This window comes from Tachyglossus aculeatus, chromosome 9, assembly GCF_015852505.1.
Source record: "Tachyglossus aculeatus isolate mTacAcu1 chromosome 9, mTacAcu1.pri, whole genome shotgun sequence".
In the NCBI taxonomy this organism is placed as follows: Eukaryota; Metazoa; Chordata; class Mammalia; order Monotremata; family Tachyglossidae; genus Tachyglossus; species Tachyglossus aculeatus.
In genome coordinates this window covers 21,173,212-21,196,645 of record NC_052074.1, presented here as the reverse complement: position 1 = coordinate 21,196,645, position 23,434 = coordinate 21,173,212, and the positions used below count along the sequence as shown (strand labels likewise).

At 45.1% G+C, this 23,434-nt stretch overlaps 1 protein-coding gene across 1 annotated transcript in view; it reads left to right on the top strand.

Moving 5' to 3' along the window:
- The window catches only part of RRBP1 (ribosome binding protein 1), a 68,917-nt gene that overhangs the window by 24,483 nt on the left and 21,000 nt on the right, over positions 1-23,434 (top strand). Inside the window, exons 4-9 of the mRNA XM_038751129.1 lie at positions 11,050-11,198; positions 12,734-12,856; positions 18,123-18,275; positions 19,354-19,472; positions 22,525-22,678; positions 23,275-23,413. Coding sequence (XP_038607057.1) covers positions 11,050-11,198; positions 12,734-12,856; positions 18,123-18,275; positions 19,354-19,472; positions 22,525-22,678; positions 23,275-23,413 — 837 coding nt within the window. The remainder of the gene's footprint in view (positions 1-11,049; positions 11,199-12,733; positions 12,857-18,122; positions 18,276-19,353; positions 19,473-22,524; positions 22,679-23,274; positions 23,414-23,434) is intronic.

Genomic DNA, 23,434 nt, shown 5'->3' with positions numbered 1-23,434 from the left:
GTTTTCTCTTTCTCTCTGCCTTTCTGATACTACAAAAATCAGTTTGGGAGCTAGCATCTGGTCTCCAGATTTTAAAACTCCCTGCTGATGCATTAACTTTGAAAGATCAGAGGATTTCAAGATGGCATGTGCGGGAGCTTCAACTTAACTTCCATGTAACTGTTCCACTGGTCAGGCAAATGTAGCCATAGCCTTCGCCCCATGCCTTCTCTATCCTTTACTGAAGAAAGGGCTGCTTGCTGACTTGGGCTTGCTCATTTTCCTGGTGAGACGCTTGCTTGGTGAGGCTGAAGCTGTACGTAAAACTCTCACTTTAGTGAACTGCCGGGCATCTTAGATTTGAAAATCCATAGTACCGTAAAGGACCTTGGGACGCAGCATCCCCAGGGAGTTATATGTCCACTTGCAGCAGCGGGGCTCAGTGGAGAGAGCACGGGCTTTGGAGTCAGAGGTCATGGGTTCAAGTTCCGGCTCCGCCAATTGTCAGCTGTGTGACTTTGGGCAAGTCACTTCACTTCTGTGCCTCAGTTACCTCATCTGTAAAATGGGGATTAAGACTGTGAGCCCCCCGTGGGACAACCTGATCACCTTGTAACCTCCCCAGCGCTTAGAACAGTGCTTTGCACATAGCGCTTAATAAATGCCATCATTATTATTGTTATTACCACCACCCATACTGAAAGTGTGCATTCATTTTCTTCCAAGTGACTTCACATCTTCATATCCCCCACCTTACAGGGTGCTTGGGGAATCAATAAGCCCTATTTATTGAGCGCTTATTGTGTGCCGAGCACTGTACTAAGAAGTACAATATAACAGAGTTGGAAGTTCCCTGGTTCCCACCCCACAAGGAGCTTACAGTCTAGAGGGAATGTCTTCAGGCACCCCCAGAAGGTATTCACCTACTAGGAATACCTTGAATAGGCCTGTGAGACTGTCAGGTGGCACGTGACCCCCTGTGAGGCTCTTTGTGGCCCACAGGACTACTAACTGCCTTGGGTGGTAGAAGGAAGTTACAGCTTGGGTCTTGGCTCCCACTGCATGCCCAAGGAGCTGGTGCTGCTGCTTTCTAAATTTCCAGGATTCTAGGAACCGCTCTCATGCCACTTGCTACATGTGCCAAAAACCTCAAGAAGGAGCAGCACCAGCAGCAGCCTGGGCTTCTGCAGTCAATCAGTTAATTGTATTTATTGAGCACTTACTGTGTGCAGAGCACTATACTAATCACCTGGGAGAGTACAATACATCAGACTTTGGTAGACACATTTCTGCAGAAGGGAATGGGAGGAGTAAATGAGGACTTAGGGGAGGCCTCTTGGAGGTGATACGCCTTGAATAAGGGTTTGAAGGTGAGGAGAGTGGTGGCCTTTCAGTCATGAAGGCGGAGGGCTTTCCAAGCCAGAGGCAGAATGTGGGAGAGAGGTCAGGGCAAGATAGATGAGAGTGAGGTACAGTGAGTAGGTTGGCATTAGAGGATTGAAGTGTCCAGGCTGAGTGGTAGTAGGAAAACAGTGAGGTAATGCTGCTAGCGAGGTAAAGTAGCCTGAAATTCAGAGCCAGGGCATCTGGCAGACATATCTTATATCTACCTCGGTGCTTGGTTCAATGCCTGGCACAAAGTAAGTACTTAACAAATGCCATTAAAAAAAAATTTGGAGGAGGATGCTGCCCACACCTGTTTCTCTTCCTGCTGCTGCTGTCATCTGTGTTCGAGAGAAAAAAGTCTGCTCTGTGTGTGTTTGTGTGTGTGTGCGCGCGCACACACATGTGCACACCTCACCTTCTCTCCCCTGCTTCTCTCTTCACTCACTCCTTTATTTTTGTACCTCTTCCCCACCCAATTTTTGGATCGCTGTCCCTCCTCCCTGGTTGGTAGCTCTGCCCACTGGCGGTGTATCTGGAAAAAAATTAAAGTGTTTTATTCACTGGTTTCCTTTCCTAAAATGTGTTAGGTTACTGATCATTTTTAAGGGATGGAATTTCTCAAGCAGAGTTTGGAAGAAAAAAAAAACCCAACAACCACCTGTGGCCCATTCACAGGCACTAGCTTGGCTGGAGTGCCTGCCTTTGATCTCCCTCTCTCCACCTGGGACCCCTGGGAAAGGTTGGGTGGCACAGGGCATAGAGGGTAAGGAGCTCCAAGCGTGGGGAAGATGAAGAGAATAGAAAGTCAGAGGAATGGTAGAGGAGAAATGTCGTTCAGGGAGGAACAAGGCGAGATGATGAAATACAAAAATTTCCTAGAGTGTTTTATGGGACTCAGCTGGCTGAATTCCTATTACGATGTAGCATTTTAGATTAGAAAAGAGTCCGGCAGTCTCTTGTCTTGCTTATTCTTCATTTCATTCCCTGGAGTGAAGTCACTCTGTCAGGTCCTATTTGGTAGATTGGACATACTGAACCGAGAGGATTGGAAATTGCCCAGTGACACCCAATATTTTGTCAGCGTATTAGAATTCCCAGCCCCTTGACTTACGTGAAATAGGTGGTTTCAGGGCAGTTCCTGAAGATAGGTATATATGACATAACCACCATAATAAAGCTCAGTGGTTGGGGCCTTCGGGTTAGAATTAGAAAGTTTATTCTGTTGCATTACCTGGTGAGCCAGGCAACTCTATGATAACTATGATTATCCCATTTGTGGTGACTAAGCCTCAAGGAACTCCTGCAGACTAGGCCACATTGTGAAGGTGCACTTTCAGTCAATCAGTGGTGCTTATCAAAACTGACTGTGTGTGGAGCACTGTACTAACTGCTTAGGAGAGTACACTACTGCAGAGTTGGTAGACACAGTCCCTGTCCACTAGGAACTTACTGTCATAATTTGTCTCTTCAGTTTTTGTTTGTATTGGTATTTGTTAAGCACTTACTAATTGCCAGGCACTTTACTCAGTGCTGGGGTAGATACAAGGTAATCAGGATGGACACAGTCATTGTCCCACATAGGGCTCATAGTCTTAATCTGCACTTAATAGATGAGGGAATTTATGAGGCCAAGAGAAGTGAGGTGACTTGTCCAAGGTTGCACAGCTTGGGATTAGAACCCAAGTCATTCTGACTCTGTCTCATGCTGCATCAACTAGGCTAGGCTCTTTTGTTTTTTCCCATACTATCCTTAGGTATTCAGTCAGAATAGTAATATCTGGCACTTAGTACAGTGCCTGGCACATGGTAAGTGCTTAACAGATACCATTAAAACATCATCTCCACTTTGTCTTTCTGATTATGGTTGGTTGCTGTGAAATCCATTAATAATTTAAAATGAAAAAATTACAAGACTAGTGGGGAAAAGACAGAAATTCTTGATTTGACCTGAAAATTTCTAGCAGGAGCAAATTCAAGAGATGGCAGGACATTGATACATTTTCTTGTGTATTGCCAGCACCTTGTGAAACCATCACTGATCTATTTTTTTTTTCTCAACTAGTTAAATCATTACTTTTTCTTGGCATCTACTTAAGGAAAGCCATGTGTGTTTTTTGTATGTGCAGGAAATGTTTTTGAAAATCTATTTTTGATCCCTCAGCGGTCTTTTCCCAATAGCTGTGTCTCTTTGCTTTACCCAGCTCCTTCCCTCCTCTAGAACTACGCAGTTTTAACAAGGCAATAATTGGCCTCCCAGTTTACATTTTCTGTTCAATCTGGAAATCTGTTTTAATGTCTCAGCTAGAATTTTGTCCAAGTAATTCAGTCCTCTGTAGTACCCATAAACAAGCTTTAGACAACATTTTTTTTTTAAAAAAGCACATTCTAGAGATTCTGAAATCCATGTGGATTGAAGGTTGTGTTTTTGGCTGACATAGATGTTTGATGTTTTGTCAGGGCCAGTAGCCATCCATTGGGTACCCATTATTGTGGGGGGGAATCCAATCCCCAGGCACCAGCAGTTCCCTGGCACTTGTTAGCCTACTGGCTCCAGCTTGGTCCTGGCCAGCCCCTTACTGGCACTTGGAAACCAAAATGAGCTAGAATTCTGGCCACCTTTGGGGGGGTGGGGGGTGGGAGGGCTATTAAAAAAAACAAAACCCTGCAGATCTCAAAAAGAGGATGGGGATCCAGGAAAAAAGCCAGGGAGAGAAGTTGCGTAGCAAAAGAAGAGAAGAGGAGAAAAGGAAAGTGAATGAAAAGATTTCATCCTGGCACGCTTTACTTTTTGTAGGACACTCAGATGTCCCGAAGAACGTAAAGTGAATGGCAGGACAAAACCTGAAATCTTGGGATTGTCTTAGAACTAGGACATCTGCTCTTCATCATCATCAACATCATCATCGTCATCAATCATCATCATCAGCATCATCATCAATGGTATTCCCTGCCCATAATTGAGCTTATGGGCGGTGGAGGAGACAGACATTAATATAAATAAATAATGTTTATTCCACCACTTTGGGTCTGAGTCCCTCCCACTATGTGGGTACTTGGATTGCTCTCCTGACAGCTGTTGCCGGTGATTGTGGGGGCTGTGATACAGAAGACATAGCCGATTTTTTCCAGTAGCATGGAGAGGGTGTTCTTGAAGAAGCCTGCATCTTGGAAAACACACTTTTTAGAACTCTTCCTCACCACTTTGTGTTCTATCCAGCCAGACGTGCATTGTCGGAAGAAAGTTCCTTAGTTTTGTCATCACATTGGGACCAGAATGCCTAATGAAAAACACACCTCATGGTAGAACTGACTGTATCTGGCTGCACTGTACCAATAGCTCTGCTTGAAAATTCAGCATGGACCTGCCAACTGCCCCCACCACGCCCACGGTTGCTCTTCTTGGGCCAGAACTCCCTGGACATTTTATGGAGAAGGAACTCACCAGAACAGTCAATGGGGAAATGTAAAAAACACACAGAAGATCTAGATGCCAACATGAGGCAGAAATTGCCCCTACAGTTGTTTTTTTTTTTTTAATTGGATTTGAAGCCTCATTCATCCCAGGTCTCTGCGAAGATCTGAGAGTTTACGAAATGGTGGCTTTCTGGTTTAACTCCTGGAAACCTGCCACTTCCTCTAAAATTCCTGTCCCCTTCCCACCCCCACACTCCTATAGAAAAGTTGTTTGTCCCGGAGAAGCAGCTTGGCCTAGTAGAAAGATCCTGGGCTTGGGAGTCAGAGGACTTGGGTTCTAATCCTGGCTCCGTCACTTGTCTTCCGTGTGAATATGGGCAAGCCACTTAACTTCTCTATGCTTCAGTTGCCTCATCTATAAAATGGGGATCAGACTGTGAGCCCCGTGAGGGACGGGGACTGTATCCAACCTGATTAGTTTGTATCTACCCAATACTTAGTATAGTGGATGGCACAAATACCATTAAAAACCCCAAAGGTGATCCTGTTCTTGAAGGAGGATAGAGGAAGAGATTACACATCCTTCCCCCAGGCCAGGAGTTTACTATCCCGTCTCTTAAACTGATTTCATTTTGCCGTAGAAGCCAGAGGCCTGCAGGCAGCCCTGGAAATGACTTAAAGGGAACCTATGGGTGTGCAAAACTCCAGTGTCTTCCTCAGCCCAAGTTTTTAAAAGTGTCAGGCCAGGCTGGCTGGTTCTGAAGTTTTCTGGAGTCAGCTGGGGTCCAGTTGGACTGAAATGAAAAGATTTAGGCGCTAACAACATTCTGTTTCCTCATCCTTATCTCCCAACCAGAAGATCAGTCAGGGAAGGCTTGCTGGAGGAGATGTGATTTCAGTAGGGCTTTGAAGATGGGGTGAGTCTGTCAGGTGTGAAGGGGGAGGGAGGAGAGACAAGAACAAAACATCAGAACTGAACCTTGTGAGTGAGAGAGACACCCACATATAAAACTGAATGGTTAACTGGTTCATTGTCTGACTAGGAAAAACAGGCTTCCAAATATTAATGCCACCTGTTAAGAGGTATATCATAGGAATAGAGATGAAGCTACCATATTGGTCACTGCTGATTTATGGTCACCGAATTTCACATTGTGACCAGGGTCTCTTCAACCAAATGTTAAATCAGATATAAAATGTTGTAGAATGTTAAATCATTTGGGCACAGTGTGATTCTTCCAGAATGAGGTGGATAAGGAAATATGTTAACTAAATACCAAGGGGTGGAAAGCAGTGCCCTCTCCATCACCTAGGCTAATGGAGGAGCATAATAGATGCACTTTTTCTTATGCCCTTGGAACCTCAACCTAAAGGTGGGGGGCATGAGGAGTGATGGGCCCAGACCTTAGTGACCACTTGAGTTGTACTTTTAGAGTGTAAGCTCCTTGTGGGGAGGGACTGGGTCCCTTCTTTATTTCTGTATCATTTAAGTGCTCACTGTGGTGCACCACACCAACAGGATGCTCAGTAAACTCCCCCTTCTAGACTGTGAGCTCGTTGTTGGGTAGGGACCATCTCTATCTGTTGCCGACTTGTATTTCCCAAGCGCTCAGTACAGTGCTTTGCACACAGTAAGCGCTCAGTAAATACAATTGAATGAATGAATAAACGCTGCTGAGACTACCACAGACCATAGCTGTTAGTGTGTATTCCCCTAAAATACTGACCTGATGTTCCCTCTGGCCAACTTTTTTTTTTTTATGTCTGTTAAGCATTTACTGTGTGCCAGGCACTGTACTGTGTGCTGGGCTAGACTCAAGCTTATCAGGTGGGGCACAGTCTCTGTCCCACAGTGCCCCATTGTAGAGAAAAGTTTAGTGACTCTCCCAAGGTCACAAAGCAGACAAGTGGCAGAGCTGAGATTAGAACCCACGTCCTTCTCCCAGGCCCATGCTCTATCCATTAGGCCATTCTGCTTCTCCTATGTAGCCTATGGGAACCACTTTGGGTATTTGGGGAATTGATATTAATAGAACTTTAGTCTTTTATTCTATTTTAAGGTTTGTCTCCCCCCTATAGACTGTAAGCTCTTTGTGGGTAAGGATTGTATCTACCAACTCTGTTGTATTTTCCCAAGTGCTTAGTACAGTGATCTGCTCACGGTAAGCACTCAATAAAAGCCATTGAATGATTGATTGGTAATGTTTCATTCTAAATAGATAAGTCTCCAGACCTGCATTTGTAACTTGTAGTAAGTACTTGTGTGCTCAGGCAATCACGACAGCCTCCAGTTCTCAGTGGCTGGGCTGGTGTTTTCAGTTCCAGAGGTTTTCCAAGATCTTTGCAATCTTCAATTTAAGCGGGGAAGACCCTGCCTACTCACCTAGGTACTTTGTGCCTGGAAAAAGATGTAAAGTAGCACCTGCTCATTACATCTGTGCTCTTATTCTAAGCCTCTGTCTTCGGTGACTGTGCGGCTGGTTTGTGATTGTGGTTTTTTCTGTGTTTGTTTACAGTTCTTCCATCAAGGACTCTGTTTTCCTCCTTTCTCTCACTCCCCAAGCCAACTAAAAGAGGCAGTTGGCTGTGTGTGTGTGCGTTTGTGTGTGTGTTAGGAGTGAAAATCAGAGTTGAATTCTTTGACTTACCTGATTTTTGCATCTGACCAAAGGGAACTGCTCTCAAAGCAGAAAAAAGGCCAAATTGAATGTCGTCAGAGAGGTATATACCACCTCGTTTGCTTCGAAGATGATCAAGCAATGGTATTTACAAGCACTTACTGTGTGCAGAGCACTGTCATAGTAATAATTAGTAATTATGGTATGTATTAAGCGTTAACTATGTGCCAGGCACGGTACTAAGCGCTGGGGTGGATACAAGCCAATGAGGTTGACCACGTCTCTATCCCACATGGGGCTCCCAGTCTCAATCCCCTTTTTATAGATGAGGTAACTGAGGCACAGAGAAGTTAAGTGACTTGCCCAAGGTCACACAGCAGACAGGTGGCGGAGCCAGGATTAGAACCCATGATCTTCTGACTCTCGGGCCTGTTTTTAATCTACTACGCCATGCTGCTTCTCAACTAAGCACTTGGGAGAGTACACTACAACAGAGTTAGTAGACATGTTTGATCCCACTGCGTCTCCTTAAAAGCAACACCCAGAATTAAATAAGTAAAATGGAGGTCTTCAACTCTCCTGAGAGAATGTCTTTGGAGAATTGTTCCTAGTTTGTGGGCATGGGCAGTGCTTAGTCCAGGAAACCAGAAAGTGCTCATCATCAGATTGAGAGTCCTGAGAAATTAAGTGGCAAGATTGCGCAGGGAAAGGAGAATGTTGAAGGATCAGTGCTATCAGAAATCTTTCTATTTGGGTTGGGGTGGGGGGTCTTTGATCTTCACAGAGTGATTTGGAGATTGATTTCCGAAAATGTTGAATTCCCACTTCTGACTCCATGAAGCCACTTGCAGTTTGGAAAGGTCATTAAGAATGTAAGCAATGCCATCTAAACCACTGTTTTGTGTCTGAAAGAGGTGACAAGTTGCTTGGAGGTCCAGTGTGATGGACACTGTTCTTGACACTCATCTTAGTTAAACAAGGATGTATTACCGAACATGTCTTCGTCCCCCCTCTACATGCCTCACTCTCCTTCTAGCAAACGGATCTTTTGTTTTTCCAAAACGCTTTCGAACCTTCTGATATTTTAACCCTGTACAATTTCCTTTAATAATTAATTCCATGTATTTCCCACTTGATGAAGAAGGGTTTTCTTTTTGGGGGTGTTTATTTAAAGCTACCACTTACATGTTCAGTGATGTGGGAGGATTTGATGACTAAGAAGTGTGTGATTGCCTGACTACACTGTGCATCATTTTATAGATTTCAATCGTGCCCCATCAATATGTGTCCTTCCACACCAAAGAGTCCTAATCGTTTCAGTCCATCTTAATATGTAGACCTCTCCACCCTTCAGATATTATTAGTACAGAGGGCTATCCCCTGAGAAGTTGGGGTTAGTTCTTTAGAAGTCCCGCTGGGTCATGAGTGGCTGCTGTGTGCTCTCCCAGTGACTTCATTGTTGTAAATTAGGATGGGCTCCGGAATCTCTGGAAAAATATGATATTCCTTTACTTTCTATATGCTGTAACATTAACTGGATTTTGAGCCTGCATTTCTCCTCTAGGCATACTACCCTACACATCTTTGTTTTTTTGCCTTTCTGTTGACTGTAGTCTCTCCCAAGGGTGTAGTACAGTGCTGTGCATGTAGTAAGTGCTCAGTGAATACCACTGATGATGATGATACAGTGTTCTGCACACAGTAAGTGCTCAATAAATACATTTGAATGAAATACGATTGAGCGATGATGGTGTTTTTATTTCATTTCTCCGTCTGTGTCTGTCACCAATCCCCTTCCCTCTTTTTATCATTAGACTTGAGCCCCTTGGAACAGGGACCATATCTAATTTCCATCTGTGCAGCCTCTCCCAGAGCTTAGTAAGTGCACGCAGTTAGCACCTAAATGTTATTGCTACTTCATTAAACTGTTGTTAATTGTAAAGTAATTCAAAGCCAAACATCAAAATACACTAACTGAAGGGTTGTAATATGAAATGTGTCTTTGCAGGAGTCTGCAGGAGTAGAAGCTTGTTCTGCTGACTGGTGGTTGTTCATTTAAAATTTGTGAAGAATTTGTTCACATCTTAGCAAGCTAGTTCCTTTTGAAAATCTGTGCCCTTTGAACTTCCCTTTCCTTCAAGGTCTTTAATCACTTTTATAAATTCATCTGCTTTCTTGAAAATTGCTGCCAGTTGTAGTCCCAAGTCATAGTTGGTAGTAGAAAGATCACATGTCTCATTTATCTGTTTCATCACCAACATCAATGGTATTTATTGAGCATTTACTGTGCAACACATAATACAACACACTGAATTCTTGGACAAATATCCATCTGAGTAAAGTGCCCTCCCAAACTTCCTGCAAAGAAGATATGCACTCCCCCAAGTCTTATTCTTTTGAACCCTGTTACCCACTTTCCTTGAAAGCTTTATAGGGCACAAGAAGCCGGAATTCCATTCCTCCAGCCGCAGCGCCCCATTGGTTTTGTTTTGATTTATATATTTGTGAGTAGTGTTTCATCATTGCTGTTATGTTTGTCTTCAGATCCTTGTCCCCACTTACACTCTTAGGTTGTGAGCCTCCCAAGGTACAGGGACCATATCTAATTCCCACCAGAGTATTCTGTTCCGGTGTCTTAGTACAGTGCTTTGCACACAGTAAGACTTTAATAGATACTATTAGTACTACTAAAAAATATGGACTAAACTCTATGTCTGTAGTAGTGCATCTATAGTATCCTCTTATTTGAGAAAACGATGCAAAGCATTAGTGCAAAATAGTACAGGCCCAGGTGTAGTTGACTAGAACCCCTTAGATAAATTCACATGTCTTCTTGAGATTACTTTTTTCACCTTGTAATTTCTGAACAGTTTGGCGGGAGAGTATCGAGGAACACTTTAAAATAAAAGACTTTAAAAATATCGTTAGAAAGTGGGGGCAGGGAGACTAGTGGAAGTCTAAATTCTCTGGAGAATATTTTCGTTTTAGAATTTTACCACTAACTGCAGAGAGGGCAGTTTGGGATTAATGGAAAGTAGCATGGTTTAGTGGAACAGCTCAAGCCTGGGAGTCAGAGGACTTGGGTTCTAATCCTGGCTATGCCTCATGCCTGCTTTGTGATTTAGGCCAGTCACTTAACTTCTCTGAGCCTGTTTCTTCACCTGTAAAGTGGGGATTCAATACCTGTTTTCCTCCCCGCTAGACCGTGAGCCCCTTGTGGGACAGGGACTGAATATGACTTGATTATTTTGTATTTATCTCAGTGGTTGGTAAGTAGTAAATGCATAACAAATACTATCACCATTATCATCACCATCTCAGGCTTTTGTCAGTGTAGTAAAAAAGAGAGACCAAGTGAGGTCCTTCTCTATATTTTTTTAAAGGCCCCCCCCCCCCCACCCCCTTTTTGAGTTTGGATTACTGATAAAACGTCATTTGGTGAGGATTTAATGTCTTTGTTAGCTCAGTTGTGTTATGAAGAGTGAGTCACCCAGAGTAGACCAGAGTTCCTCCCTTCTGAGGCTCAGGTGTGGGGTAATTGTCTTTGTTGCTTCATTCTCTCAGTTCTGATATGGAGCTCCATCTTCTTGGGGGCCCAGGACAGTTCTCCTGGGTTTCCGTATGCCAATGTTTTTTCTTCTTCCTCCCGTAGCTTTTGTGGATGGAGAAGGACCTCTCTATCTCCCCTTCAAGGCCCTGGTGTCCAGCATTGGCAGTACGGCTTTCAGTGATGGGGAGGCCCAGCAGCTCCTTGAAATCTTGTCAGAGAAAGCGGGCATCGTTCAAGACACCTGGCATACGGTAGGGCACGTTCTGCCTGTTTGGATGTCTCGATGGCAGCTAGGTTTTTTTTTTCTTTCCCCTAAAAATATCCTCTCCCACTAAGAGAAAACAAATGAGAATTGTTTTGAAGCCCCGATCCTGGCAGCCCCTGCAGCAAGAAGCAGCTATATACGTGTGGATGTGTTCCCAAATGTAAATCACTATCTTCCTAGCTGGCACAGTTAAGCTAAGATGAGAATGCTTGTAAATCGATCAAACCTTATTTTTATATTTTTTAAAAAGATCTCCCTATGTGGTTTTGGGTTTTTTTTTTTTGAGGGTTTGGGAAGGAAAGTGTGACTTCTTTAACTGACCACAAACTGGTCTTCATCACCATGCAAGTGTTGTGCTTTCCACTTCCCACCCAAGGTTGACTGGTTGTAGTGTGATGCGGCACAGTCTAACAGTGATTGGGTTTATGTTAGGTTTTCTTTTTAATATGAGGAAAAATTAGCATTTTTCAAACTTTGTGTTTTGTTTTCAGTTTTGTGAAAAACGATTATCCACTTGGGGAACATTGGGTGACACAAATGGTCTTTCCCTGGGTTGGGGGCAGTGGGAGGGAGAGACACTGGTAGAAATGGGAGCTGTTGAGAGACGTTGGCTGCTGGACTCCTATCTGGGCCTGTCCTGGCTTGGTACCAGCCCTTGCCAGTGGTGCCAGCTGTGGTGTGGTGGTAGGAACACTTGCCAAACTAAACTTTGGATTGACCAAACCAGAAGTGTCCTAGAGCTCACTTGCACTAGCTTATGTATCTACTCGTTCTGTGGGCCCAAAAGCTGAGCACCTCTTGCAAACGTCTTTCTGGCCACTTCCAGGTTCATTCAGTAACTCTCCAAGCAAAGGGCCAAAGGACTGACAGCCTAGGCAGGTTGAATTTTGTGCTGACCAAACTGAATCCCAAGGTCTCAGGACCTATGGACTTATCCAGACTTATGAAGAGCTCTACTGCCAGCCTTAGTAACATCACAGGTGGTTTATGTGGGCCTGTGAGTGTGTGTTTTTATGCCATTAGTGATAATTGGATACAGTGTGTAGACTATCAGGCATTGTTTGTAATTTTACCAACTCCTATCATCCTGAGTTTTCACTGTCTTTGCACTTTTTTCGCCACTGGACGCTTAAAACTTCTCAAGGTCTGTCTTTTCTGAATCCCTTAGGATTCTGCATGCACTGTGGCATGAATCCTGAATAATAATATTTGTGGCCAAGGTATTGTATTTTTGGGAGGTGTTTCCTTCTGGCTGCTTAGGGCCTGGACCAGACAATCCCTTGAAGGAGTTTTCTAAACTCTGCAGCTCTTCGACCCGCCGCCGGCATCAGCTTAATAGAAATTGCCGATCGCTAGCCCCTTCTCCCCTTTATTTGGAGCCTTAACCTAAGGGTAGAAGTACAGCCTGAACCTGACTTTAATTGGTAGTTTGAGAGAGAGTTCACAAATGGTCTGCAAGCCTTTGTGCTGAGATGGGGCCCATCCTGGTAACTAAAGCGTTGGCTGTATTTTTGTGCTTAGGCTTCACAGAAAGGTGATCCTGTGATGATTCTGAAACGCCAGTTGGAAGAAAAGGAAAAGCTGCTCGCCACTGAACAGGAAGACGCTGCAGTGGTCAAAAATAGGCTAAGGGAGCTGAACAAGGTAAGCTCCCCATAGAATCTCAGACTTCTTCTCATCCATTGAGAACTCTGGCAGGGTGACTTTTGAGGGGCAGTGGTCATCATCTCCACTCCTAGCCTCCTCCCCTTAGCCATAATACCTCTGTCATCTCCCCAAGTGACTTACCACCATTAGTCCCTTTTTTTCCAATGGTACTTGTTAAGTGCTTACCCCAGGCACTATACTAAGTGCTGGGGTAAGGTAATCAGGTTCAACTAGGGATATTGTGTTACAGAACACTTGCCCCAGGGATGATTTTTTTTTCTCTTAGCTATCCCACGTTCACTTGAAGTGGCTTGGCCTATTAACTTAGAAGCAGGGCTAAAAATTTTCTTTGTTCCCTTGCAAGAGCTGTGGCTTGAAGTGGTCAGATTTAATGAACTAAATCATCATTTGTGGATTACTCAGCACCCCAGTTTGTGGCTTAGCTAGGCCCCAGGGATTTTTCTTTGCTCCTCTTCTTGTGCCCACCCCTTGACTATGACCCTGCTCGCTACTATCTGAGCTAGTGAATGAAGAAAGGAGAGGCATTTCAGTTCAGTCCATTTTGTTGCTATTGAAGAACTGGAATATGAGGTTTTAGCTGGGATAGAAGAAAGGAGGTTGAACCTAGCCATTAAAATGGGGTTTTCTGATTTTTCTGGGGTTCTTTTTTAGGCTACTCTTCATTAGCTCAGTTAGTCAAAGATTGATATTGCAAGGCTCAGACTTTTCCGGTTCTCACCAAACTTGATGGGCCTGTGCGTACCTCCGTCAGTAATCTCAGTATCGTATGAAGCTGCTCTGCTTATTGCCTTTGCATGTGGAAATACTTCCTCATTCACAGTGTGTTCTAGGGTAATTGTCCAATATGGCGCAGGTTTCTGACTGTGCAGACAGAGAACGTAGGAATTGTGGTCTGTGTCAGAATTGAGACAAAAGGTCTGTCTTCAGAGCTGCTTCGTACTTGCCCCTCCCATCACCTCATCTCAGAGGAATTTGAAATGAAATTTACGTTCCATCATCACTTAATATGATCGCAGCCCTGGAAACTTAGGGGAAATTTGCGGGGAGGGGAAGGTACTGAGCTCTTTGACTTCTGTAAATGATAAATATCCATTTTCTATGATAATTCCCAAACCTCCAGCATAACCTTTTGTTCCAGAAGGACTTTGAACCAACCAAATTAGGGTAGTATATTTTCCCTACCCATCTGATTTTTCAAATTGAGTTAATTGAGCAGTTAACTGTGTACAGTTTCTGCACACAGTAAGCACTCAGTAAATGCCACTGATTGTTACTCTATGAGTAGTAGTCTTAAGAAGCTGCATTGAGACTCCACTGCAAAACTGAGGGATGAGATGGTATTATTTCAGGATCTGTGGTCAAGAAATTGGGGTAATAGATGGAGAATTACCTGCCTTGTGGCAAGCAGACCTGCCACATCGCCTATTCTGGGTGCCATTGTGTTGGCGATGAGACCTATAACAGTTGTAATAATTGTGGTATTTGTTAAGCACTTACTATGTGCCAGACACTGTTCTAAGTGCTGGGATAGGTACAAGCTAGTTGGGTTGGACACAGTCTCTGTCCCATGTGGGGCTCAAAGTCTTCATCCCCATTTTCCAGATGAGGGAACTGAGGCACAGAGAAATGAAGTGACTTGCCCAAGGTTACACATTTGGCAAGTGGTGGAGCTGGGATTAGAACCCATTACCTTCTGATTTCTATCCCCTATGCCATGCTCCTTCCCTAAACCGTGCAGCTTCTCTGTGTGAATGGATGCCAATCTTTGGTGTGTCCAGACCATTCTCTACTGGAAGGTTAACAGGCTCCGATTCCTGGTCTTGAGCTTGAGTCTGATGCTCAGAAAGTCTTTCCCTAAGTGGAAATCAGAAGTGAGAACCAGAGATCCAAGGCTACCGGCTCTAAGTAGAGCATATCCATCCCAGCTGTTTCCCCACCCACAGCCTGTGGTGGTCAGTGTGACGCCCACACCTTAATCGGTTAAAAGTGTGGCTGATGAGTCTTAATCCACACTCAGCCACTCAAATCAATGAAAAATTCCAAGTTAGAATCAGTGTGAGGGCTCTTGCCAACCAACCAGTAACCATTTCCCAAGTACCCTTGGTATGTAAGGGCTGTTCAAAGTGTTCAACATTCCCAGGGTCCTGACAGTACCGGGCCCCCGTAACTGTACCTTCTTCAGCAGGAAGAGCCTCAGCTTCCCAGGAAGGTAAAGGTCGACCTCTGAAGTGGATGTGCCAAAATATCATTCCGCTTCACCGCAAGACACTGATGTTGTTAATTTTAGGCCAAAGAAAGTACAAAAGGAGTTGAGTAACAAGATCCCCCCTGGTTTTATAAGAAGCTAATAATACTCTTCAGGTATTTAGTTAGAACGTCACCTGAGGCGCACCCCGGGATTAGAATATTGTTTGGTTTCTGTGTAGAGAGTGCTGGAAGGCATTTCTCCAGTCAGTTCTCTCCAAACAGAGTAAATTTAGCTTAGGTCTGAGGACTGGCCCTGCTGGCGATAACCCTATAGTAATAGTTAAAGGAAATAAAATAGCCCCTTGCAGCCAGATCTCACTGGCAGAGTCATATATCTCAGAACAATTTAAAGGGAGAGTTAGCAAGTGGATCAAGATGAAGTTGGGTTTTCCCTGCCCGGAAACACCCAGAAGGAAAGGAGGGGGAAAAAATGTCAAACTCCTGATTGCTTCAGACTGAAGAGTGCTGATGTGAACTTCCTGGCTTGGTTGAATTGGGAGTGTTTTGGTGATCAGGGTGTGTTTGGCAGGTGCTGTAGGCCTGTCAGGCCTGCTGCCCAAGAAGCCAAGTCCCAAGGGCCTTCCTTCCCCACAGGACAGTGGGAGCCACCACCTTTCTCCCTTCATGAAAAGGAGGACGTGCCAGAACCAGCCACTTCTGTAGGTGGCAGCTCTTGTCTCCCTGTATTTCGCCACGGACAGTGGAGTAACAATTTCAACCCTGCTCCTCTCTGAGACTTCTTTGCCTTCTCCACAGCCAACCTGAAGTCTGGAAGGAGCCACCCCAGGGTGACTTCCCTCACGGAAGGGCTTAACTCATTGCGGTTGTTACCTAGTCTTTCATAATTGTGTGATTTGTTTGTCTACATCTTACCATCATTAATCCACGTGAGTTGAAATTGCCTCTTGGCTTGGCTCCACCCAGCGACTTCCCAGCCTGCTCCTAGGTGGGAATCTGACTCTAGTGGGAACCATTAGCATAACACTTATAAACACTGAGGAATCATCTTCCTGGGATGGCACTCCAGGGTGGAGGAAACCACACCGAGAAGGTGTTCTGGGTAGAGCTGTAGTTTCGGGTGACAAGGTGATTAGAGGGCCTCCTGGAAGAACTGGGAAATTATTATTGTCCAGGGCTTCTCCTGGGAAGAAGAAGCCCCTAACTGAAGGTGGTGTCAGTGCTGCTTGCAAGCTCAACTCAAGAATGGGAATGACTTGCATTTACTTTTTCCCCACTGAAAATATCTTGTTTCTATATACTGGGACTGGATCCTACGTAATTATTTGGATTTTTATTTATCTGGGTTAATCCGTGTGGATTCCTGGACTGTCTTGGTGATTTTTACCCCATTGTTTTCTACACATCCCCTAATTTTTTCCCCACCCCCAGTCTGTCATCCCCATCCTGTGCCATGTCTGTGCTTCATACAGTAGGAATCCAGATTCTCCTTGTCTCCCTTTTTCTCTGACAGTATTAGGCATCCATTTAGGGTGGAGGTTGTTTGCTCCCCCTCTTTCCCAGATCTCACTCCACAGAAGCTTCAGAAATGGGATCTTCGGCAAGGGCCTGCGGGGGTCTTTCCCGAAGGCAGCCTCCAGCCTCTGAGCTGTCGAGGGGAGGGAGTTGTTCACAAGTCCTTGGCATTTGGTGAATTTCCCTGTGACCTGAAGCTTTTCTTAACCTGTGGCTCCGGGGAGCCCAGGAGCGTCTACTGAAAGAAATCTGGTCAGTGACCTCGTCTTCTGACACTAGAATAGGATGGTGACTCTTCCCCAAGGGACTCCTGCTCCGTTGGAGCCACAGCTTTCATCATCTTGGGCACCCTTTGTGTGATCCCTTCCCTCCCTCCCCACAAAAACCCTTCAAGGGTCCAGGAGTTAAGTTGCTGCCTGGCTTTTTCCCACCACCTGCAGATGAGGTTTAGAAGATCCTCATTTTGCCGGGACCGTTTTTAATGCATCCCTCACAGGTGTCAACGCAGATCCTTTTCAGCTCCTCAGGCCTCTTCAGTTGTGTGACCCATAGTCTCCTTCGCTCCCCCAGAGAAGAACAACACTGGCATCCTGTGGTCACTCCAGCTCAGCACAACCTTATCCCGCACCTCTGTTTTCCTCTGACCTTTTTGCCAATCCCTGATCTAGAAACTACTTGATTTTCCTCCTGGGAAATCGGAAGTGTTGCTCTATCAGGTTTCCATCGAGCAGGAGGGAAACTCAGGAGCTCAGATGCCAGGCTCTGTCGCTTTTTGATTTTTTAGAGTTTGTATTGCTGGATCAGTCTTTAGAAAAGGAGGAGCAAATGTTCCTGCTGCCATGTCCAAATAGAGAGAAAAAGAGAGAAGGAACTGATATTTTCCCTCCCACTCGGCGCACCTTCTTGCCCTCCACTCTTCAGCGAAGATTTCATTGTTGGAATGGCAGTCTGGGGGACCCAGATAGATGTAATGCTGCTGGATGGAGCCAGGACTATTTTAAATGTAGTATGGTTACTCAAAGCCCACTGCAGTCAGAAAGCGGGACTAAGGAAAACTGGTACAGCGTAGCATGTATGATATGTGGAGTTTTCCTTTCTTTGGTGGTGTTGAGGTACAGAATGTAGCAGCCTCTCCAGAAGCGATTGAAAAGGCTTTCTTGCTGTTTGTCTTTAGTATTGGCAAACAGTATTATTGCAGTTTTTGACTGGAGTTAGCTTTGTTATATATTGGCGCTTAGCAACCATTGTGTAAGCTCATTGTGGGCTGGGACTGTGTCTGTTTATTGTAATAATGTATCTCCCAAGCACTTAGTACAGTGCTTTGCATGCAGTAAGTGCTCAATACTGCTGAACGAATGAATGATATGCCTTTTGGTCTCCAGTCTGCTCTCAGCCCCTGATTGATGTCCTGTGTTATGACATCAGTTGGAAGATAATCCTGCATGGCCAGAGCATGGGCACCAGTCTTATAAGCCTCTTCCGTTTCCAACCAGTGACACCCTCTTTGTCTCCTTCTTTCCAGGAGCTCGCAGTTGAAAAATCAAAAGCAGCGGCTGGAGAAGCCAAGTTGAAAAAGCAGCTCATGGCTCACGAGCAAGAGTTCTCCGCGGTGCAAGCCCGCATGCAGGCCAGCTACCAGGGCCACATGAAAGAAGTCCAGCAGCTGCAAGGAAAGGTAGGAGACTCAGCATCCTGCTGCAGGCAGATGTGCCCTGCCCTGGGGAGCAGAGCCTGAACCTTAGCCCGGCTGGGAGAGGAAACATATGGTTGGATGGGACGATGGTGTTTTGGGGGGCTTTGTTGTGTTCCTAAGAGTTGCCCCTAACAGCAGATGGGGAAATGCTTGGCTGGCAGTTCAACTTAACCCTAGAATCTAGAGGGCGGCTGTGCAGCTGGAAAGAGACCAAAGACTGTTTTGAGGTTAGGCCGAGGTTTTGCTAAGCGGAGGGTGGTGGGAGGTAGGGTCGAGTCCTCTTGTTTGGGCCCTGGGAAGGAGCTTCTCATCCCACACCTGTCGCAGGTTTCAACTAACAGCTACTAATGGCTTCCCCTGCCTTTATCTTCTGGAAAGCAGCACAGGGTCAGGAGCAGGGAATAAAGTGCATCTTCCTCTTGGGTGGTTAAAGATTTTGGTTGTGGCTTTTATTTTGTCTCATCAAAGACAATTCAAGCCCACCTCAAATGAAGTAAAGTGGAACATTTTTGCATCTCTAGGCTAACTCTTACAGAGGGTTGGGTTTAGGATTTTTAAAACTCAGTAATACATCAAGAAAGAGTGGGAATACGTAGGAAACATCACTCCCGGTTTGCACTGCGACTCACCCAACTGGCACCCTTGTTTGGCGTTCTGAAGTTTTCTCCTTTAGCCTGGTAAAGCTCATTTTCCTTTCTTCCAGAAAAAGCTCTTTTTGTATGAAAGGAAAAATACCAGGGTTATTCTAATCCCATCCGTTTCTCATCTCATTCTCATCCCCTACTGCTTCATCTTTGCAGTTGGATCTGTACCCTTTGGGCACTTGGTATTTGCCCTACCCTCCGCCCCACACCACTAATGTCCATATCCATAATTTATTTATATTAATATCTATGTCCCCCTCTAGACCGTTAGGTCATTGTGGGCAGTGAATGTGTCTACCCACTCTGTTGTATTGTACTCTCCCAAGTGCTCAGGGTTCTGTACACAGTAAGCGCTCAGTAAATACCTTTGATTCATTGATCGCAAAGTCTGACCTCTCTCCAAATTCCTCTTGCAGATCCGAAGCCTTCAAGAACAGCTGGAAAATGGACCCAATACCCAGCTGGCTCGTTTACAGCAAGAGAACTCCATTCTAAGGGATGCTTTGAACCAAGCAACTAGCCAGATGGAGAGCAAGTAAGTTGAAGAAAGAGAAATTCGATACTGAATAATATGAACTAGTTCACTGTGGTGGTGCTACAGGGACTGTGTCCAAATCTGACAGTACTATACAGTCCCTGGCACATAGTAAGCACTTAACAAATACCGTTTTTTTAAAAAAAATGAGACCATGTCTTGGGAGGAGGAGCTGATTGCTTAAGGACTGTGAAGAATGGAGACATTGGCTGCTTGCATCTCTTATGATTATACTGGGGTTAATCTGCCCAGTCAATCTTCATCATGGTCTCCAGGTCTCAAGCTTGTGTATCCAGACTCCTAAGCTTCCTAAGACCTATGACAAGAAGTTTGTATTGTCTCCAAAAGGGCATTACAGAGATCTTACGTGGTTCTCTAGCTGTGATCTGAAGTCTGTCGGAAATCCGGTCTCTGGGACTTACCCTCTGCCCAAACCTTTAGGCGTTACTTTTACTGTGCTGTGGTTTCTCATGGTTAGTGCTCACATGGCTCTAGGTGCCTCTGGCACCTTGATCTATATACTGGTTTCTTGACAAGACTTGGGAAAATCCTTTTCATTCACGTATGCTTACCCTTTGAGGTTGGTAGTGGCTGCTCTTGTAATCGCCAAGTTTTAGTTGGGAGTAATAATAATAATTGTGGTATTTGTTAAAAGCTTATTTGGGGGCTTGCCGTTTAAGGGGGAGAACAGGGATTGAGCCCCCATTTTACAGGTGAGGAAATGGACCCAGAGAAGTTATGGGACTTGGCCATGGTCACACAGCAGGCAAGTGGCAGAGCCAGGATTAGAACCCAGGTTCTCTGACTCCCAAGCCTATGCTCTTTCTACTAGGCAACACTGCTTCTCAACTCAAGTTAGACTGAGCTCCCTGAGGGCAGGCTTCATGTCTTCCACCTCGGTTGTACTCTCCCAGGCGCTTAGTACAATGCTCTGTCCACAGTATGCGCTCAATAAATACCACTGATTGATTGATTAGCCCAAGGCATTTCAGTAGCAGAACCAGGACCAGAAATTGACTCCTAGTTCGAGGTTTTTTTCTGCAAGACTTTGCCGCGGTGCAAGCTTTCTCTCATGCCCTGCTGCTTTGGATGATGCTACTTTAACGTGTGCTTATGAGAAGTCAATTGCTTACAACTTACATGAAAGCATAGCTTGTCTGGCAGAGTGTTTTTATTCCCTACAAGCTGTGCACTGACACAGCAGAGGAAAATATAGGATTGATGGATGGGGTCGCCCCCAGGGACTGCCCGACTTCCTCACTGTGGTGGTGTGGATTATAAAGCTATCGAGGGGGGAGGACAGTAGAGAAGGAGGTGGAGAGAAAGGAAGAGGGAACTGGCCAGCCACTGCAGCTTGCTGTAACATGGCTGAGCTGGGAGGCTACCACCCCTGCTTCACCCCAAGCCCAGCATAACTCTGGAATCTCCCTGATCTTTTCTGGGTGAGCTTCTGGTCTGGGCCAGCTCCTGAAGCACTGCTGAGGAGGAGTCGGTCAGTCAGTCGTATTTATTGGACACTTATCGTGTGCCGAGCACTTTATTAAGCACTTGGGAGAGTACGATACAATAATAAAACAGATACATCCCCTGCCCATGACAAGCTTGCAGTCTAGAGGGGGAGACAGACATTAATAGAAAGAAATAAGTAACAGATATGCGCAAAAGTGTTGTGGGGCTGGGAGAGGGGATGAATAAAAGGAGCAAGTCAGGGTGATGCAGAAGGGAGTGGGAGAACTCTGTATGTCGTCTGATGTTTCCCTTCCGTTTTAGACTGTGAGCCCACTGTTGGGTAGGGACTGTCTCTATATGTTGCTAACTTGTACTTCCCAAGCGCTTAGTACAGTGCTCTTCACACAGTAAGCGCTCAATAAATGCGATTGATTGATTGATTGATTCCCTGTCCCCTCTCCAGCCTGCTCTGGAGCATCTTGAGCTCACAGGAATGTCCCACCCAAAGTGGATTTTCCCAGGGTGGCTTCTGGCCAGATAAAATCCATCAACCTCAACCTAGTCATTGGCCAAAGCTGCTGCAGATGTCACGGAGGGGAGATAGTCATCCAAGCATCTGAGTTTCTGTAGTTATTGATCTGTTCAGCCTTAGTTAGCCAATATACTGATTTGTCAGCAGGTGGTGGTGACTCTTTGCCCCTCTCCCCTTCCAAGAATTGGCACGGAACCGAATCTCTGAAAATACCACCCGTCGGGATGCATCCCGTGGCTCGACATTTAGCTTCCCTGTAGCATCTGCAAATTTATTTTCTTTGGCATCTCTAAGGTCATCTCAGTAGATTTAAAGTAAAAGGCCATTTCTTGCAGCGTGTACTTTGGTACTGTGAAATACAATAGAGTGAGACTAAAACTCTTCCAAGCCAGAATTCTACTCTGGGCCTGTGGTTTGCTACTTCTTTTTTCATTGGTCATGGCTTTGAAGCAGTTCTGTTCTGTCCCATGGATGCATATATGCTTATGCATGCTTCTTTGCAAGTGGAGAAAGACCTTAGGTTGAGGAACCCTTTGACTCATCTCACTTGCCGTGGCAAGGGGACTAGTTGTGGATTTCCACTTCCATCACCAACTGGCATCTGCTGGCTTCTGACATATTTTTTGGTGTTTTGGTAATAGGTCCTCCTGTCTAGCTGGAATTTCATATTTGGGGTCCAGCATTCCATGGAGGTTGAGGCCATTGGGTTTGGGATGTTATAATAAATAATAATAGCAGCAATGGTATTTAAGCATTTACTATGTGTCAAGCACTGTTTTAAGCGCTTACGTTAATTACAAGTTAATTACATTGGACGTAATCCCTGCCCCACATGGGGCTTACACCTCAAGTAGGGAGAACAGGTATTGAATTCCTATTTTATATAAAGTTGAGAAAACTGAGGCACAGAGAAGTTAAGTGACTTGCCCAGGATCACACTGCAGACAAGTGGCAGAGCTGGGATTAGAACCCAGGTCCTCTGACTTTCAGCCTGGGCTCTTCCCGCTAGGCCATGCTGCTCCTAAGCATGCTAAATCTGTGCTAAAGTCATGCTGTGCAACTATTTTTCAGACAGAACGCTGAGTTGGCAAGGCTGCGTCAAGAGTGCGGTAAGCTCATGAAGGAACTGACTGACAAAACCGAAGCCATGCAGCAGGAAGAGAAGCTGAAAAAGAACCTGGAGATAAAAGCTCTGGCCTATGAGAAGCAAATAAACCAGCTCCAGGTCAGGAATGTGGCTCCTCGCCCCTGCTCTTAGGCTGCTATGTGTCAAAGAACACACACTAGAACATTTCTGTGTCAAAGGACTGGACTCCAGTTTGTGCACTGGGTCTCTCTACTCAGAATTTCTTGTCCCTTCCAGGCAAAGGGAATGCTCATTCTTGATTGCTTTTTGCGTTAGGAAAAATCTTTTCCTACCACAAAATGTTAGTATAATTTCTTCAAATAATTTTCTTCAGCAGGGTTGCCAGAGTGCTTTAATTTAAGCTGTGTAAGGTAAATGAGGGTAAATGCAGCATTCTTAAGAGGTTTACCTCAGGTTAACTCCCCACTATTCCCTCAGCCCTTCACTTAGTATCTGTCCCTCAACTCCCTGAATATTGCAGTTTACTTCTTGTAAACCTTTTTCATCTTAGCTCAAGGCCTCTGTCCCGCTCGCCCGGATGAGACTTACATAGGTGTTGTGCACATGCATAATGATTTCAGAGATGATTCCAAAGCTGACAGTGAATGAGTAGAGACCACATGGTCCTGTTGGTGGGGTAAAATATCAGATAGGCAGGTTTGGGAATTCAGCTCTCTCCTTTCCTTTTTATGCAGGTTTCTCAAAAGGAAACTGAGGGTACCCTGCAGAAGAGACTGGAGGAAGTGAGCGGGGAGCTGCGCAAATCCCATACCAGCTACAGAAATCTGCTGGCAGAGGCAGAGAAAGCCAGAGGAGAGCAGAAGAACATTGCTGGTTAGGAAACGTTTTTGTATG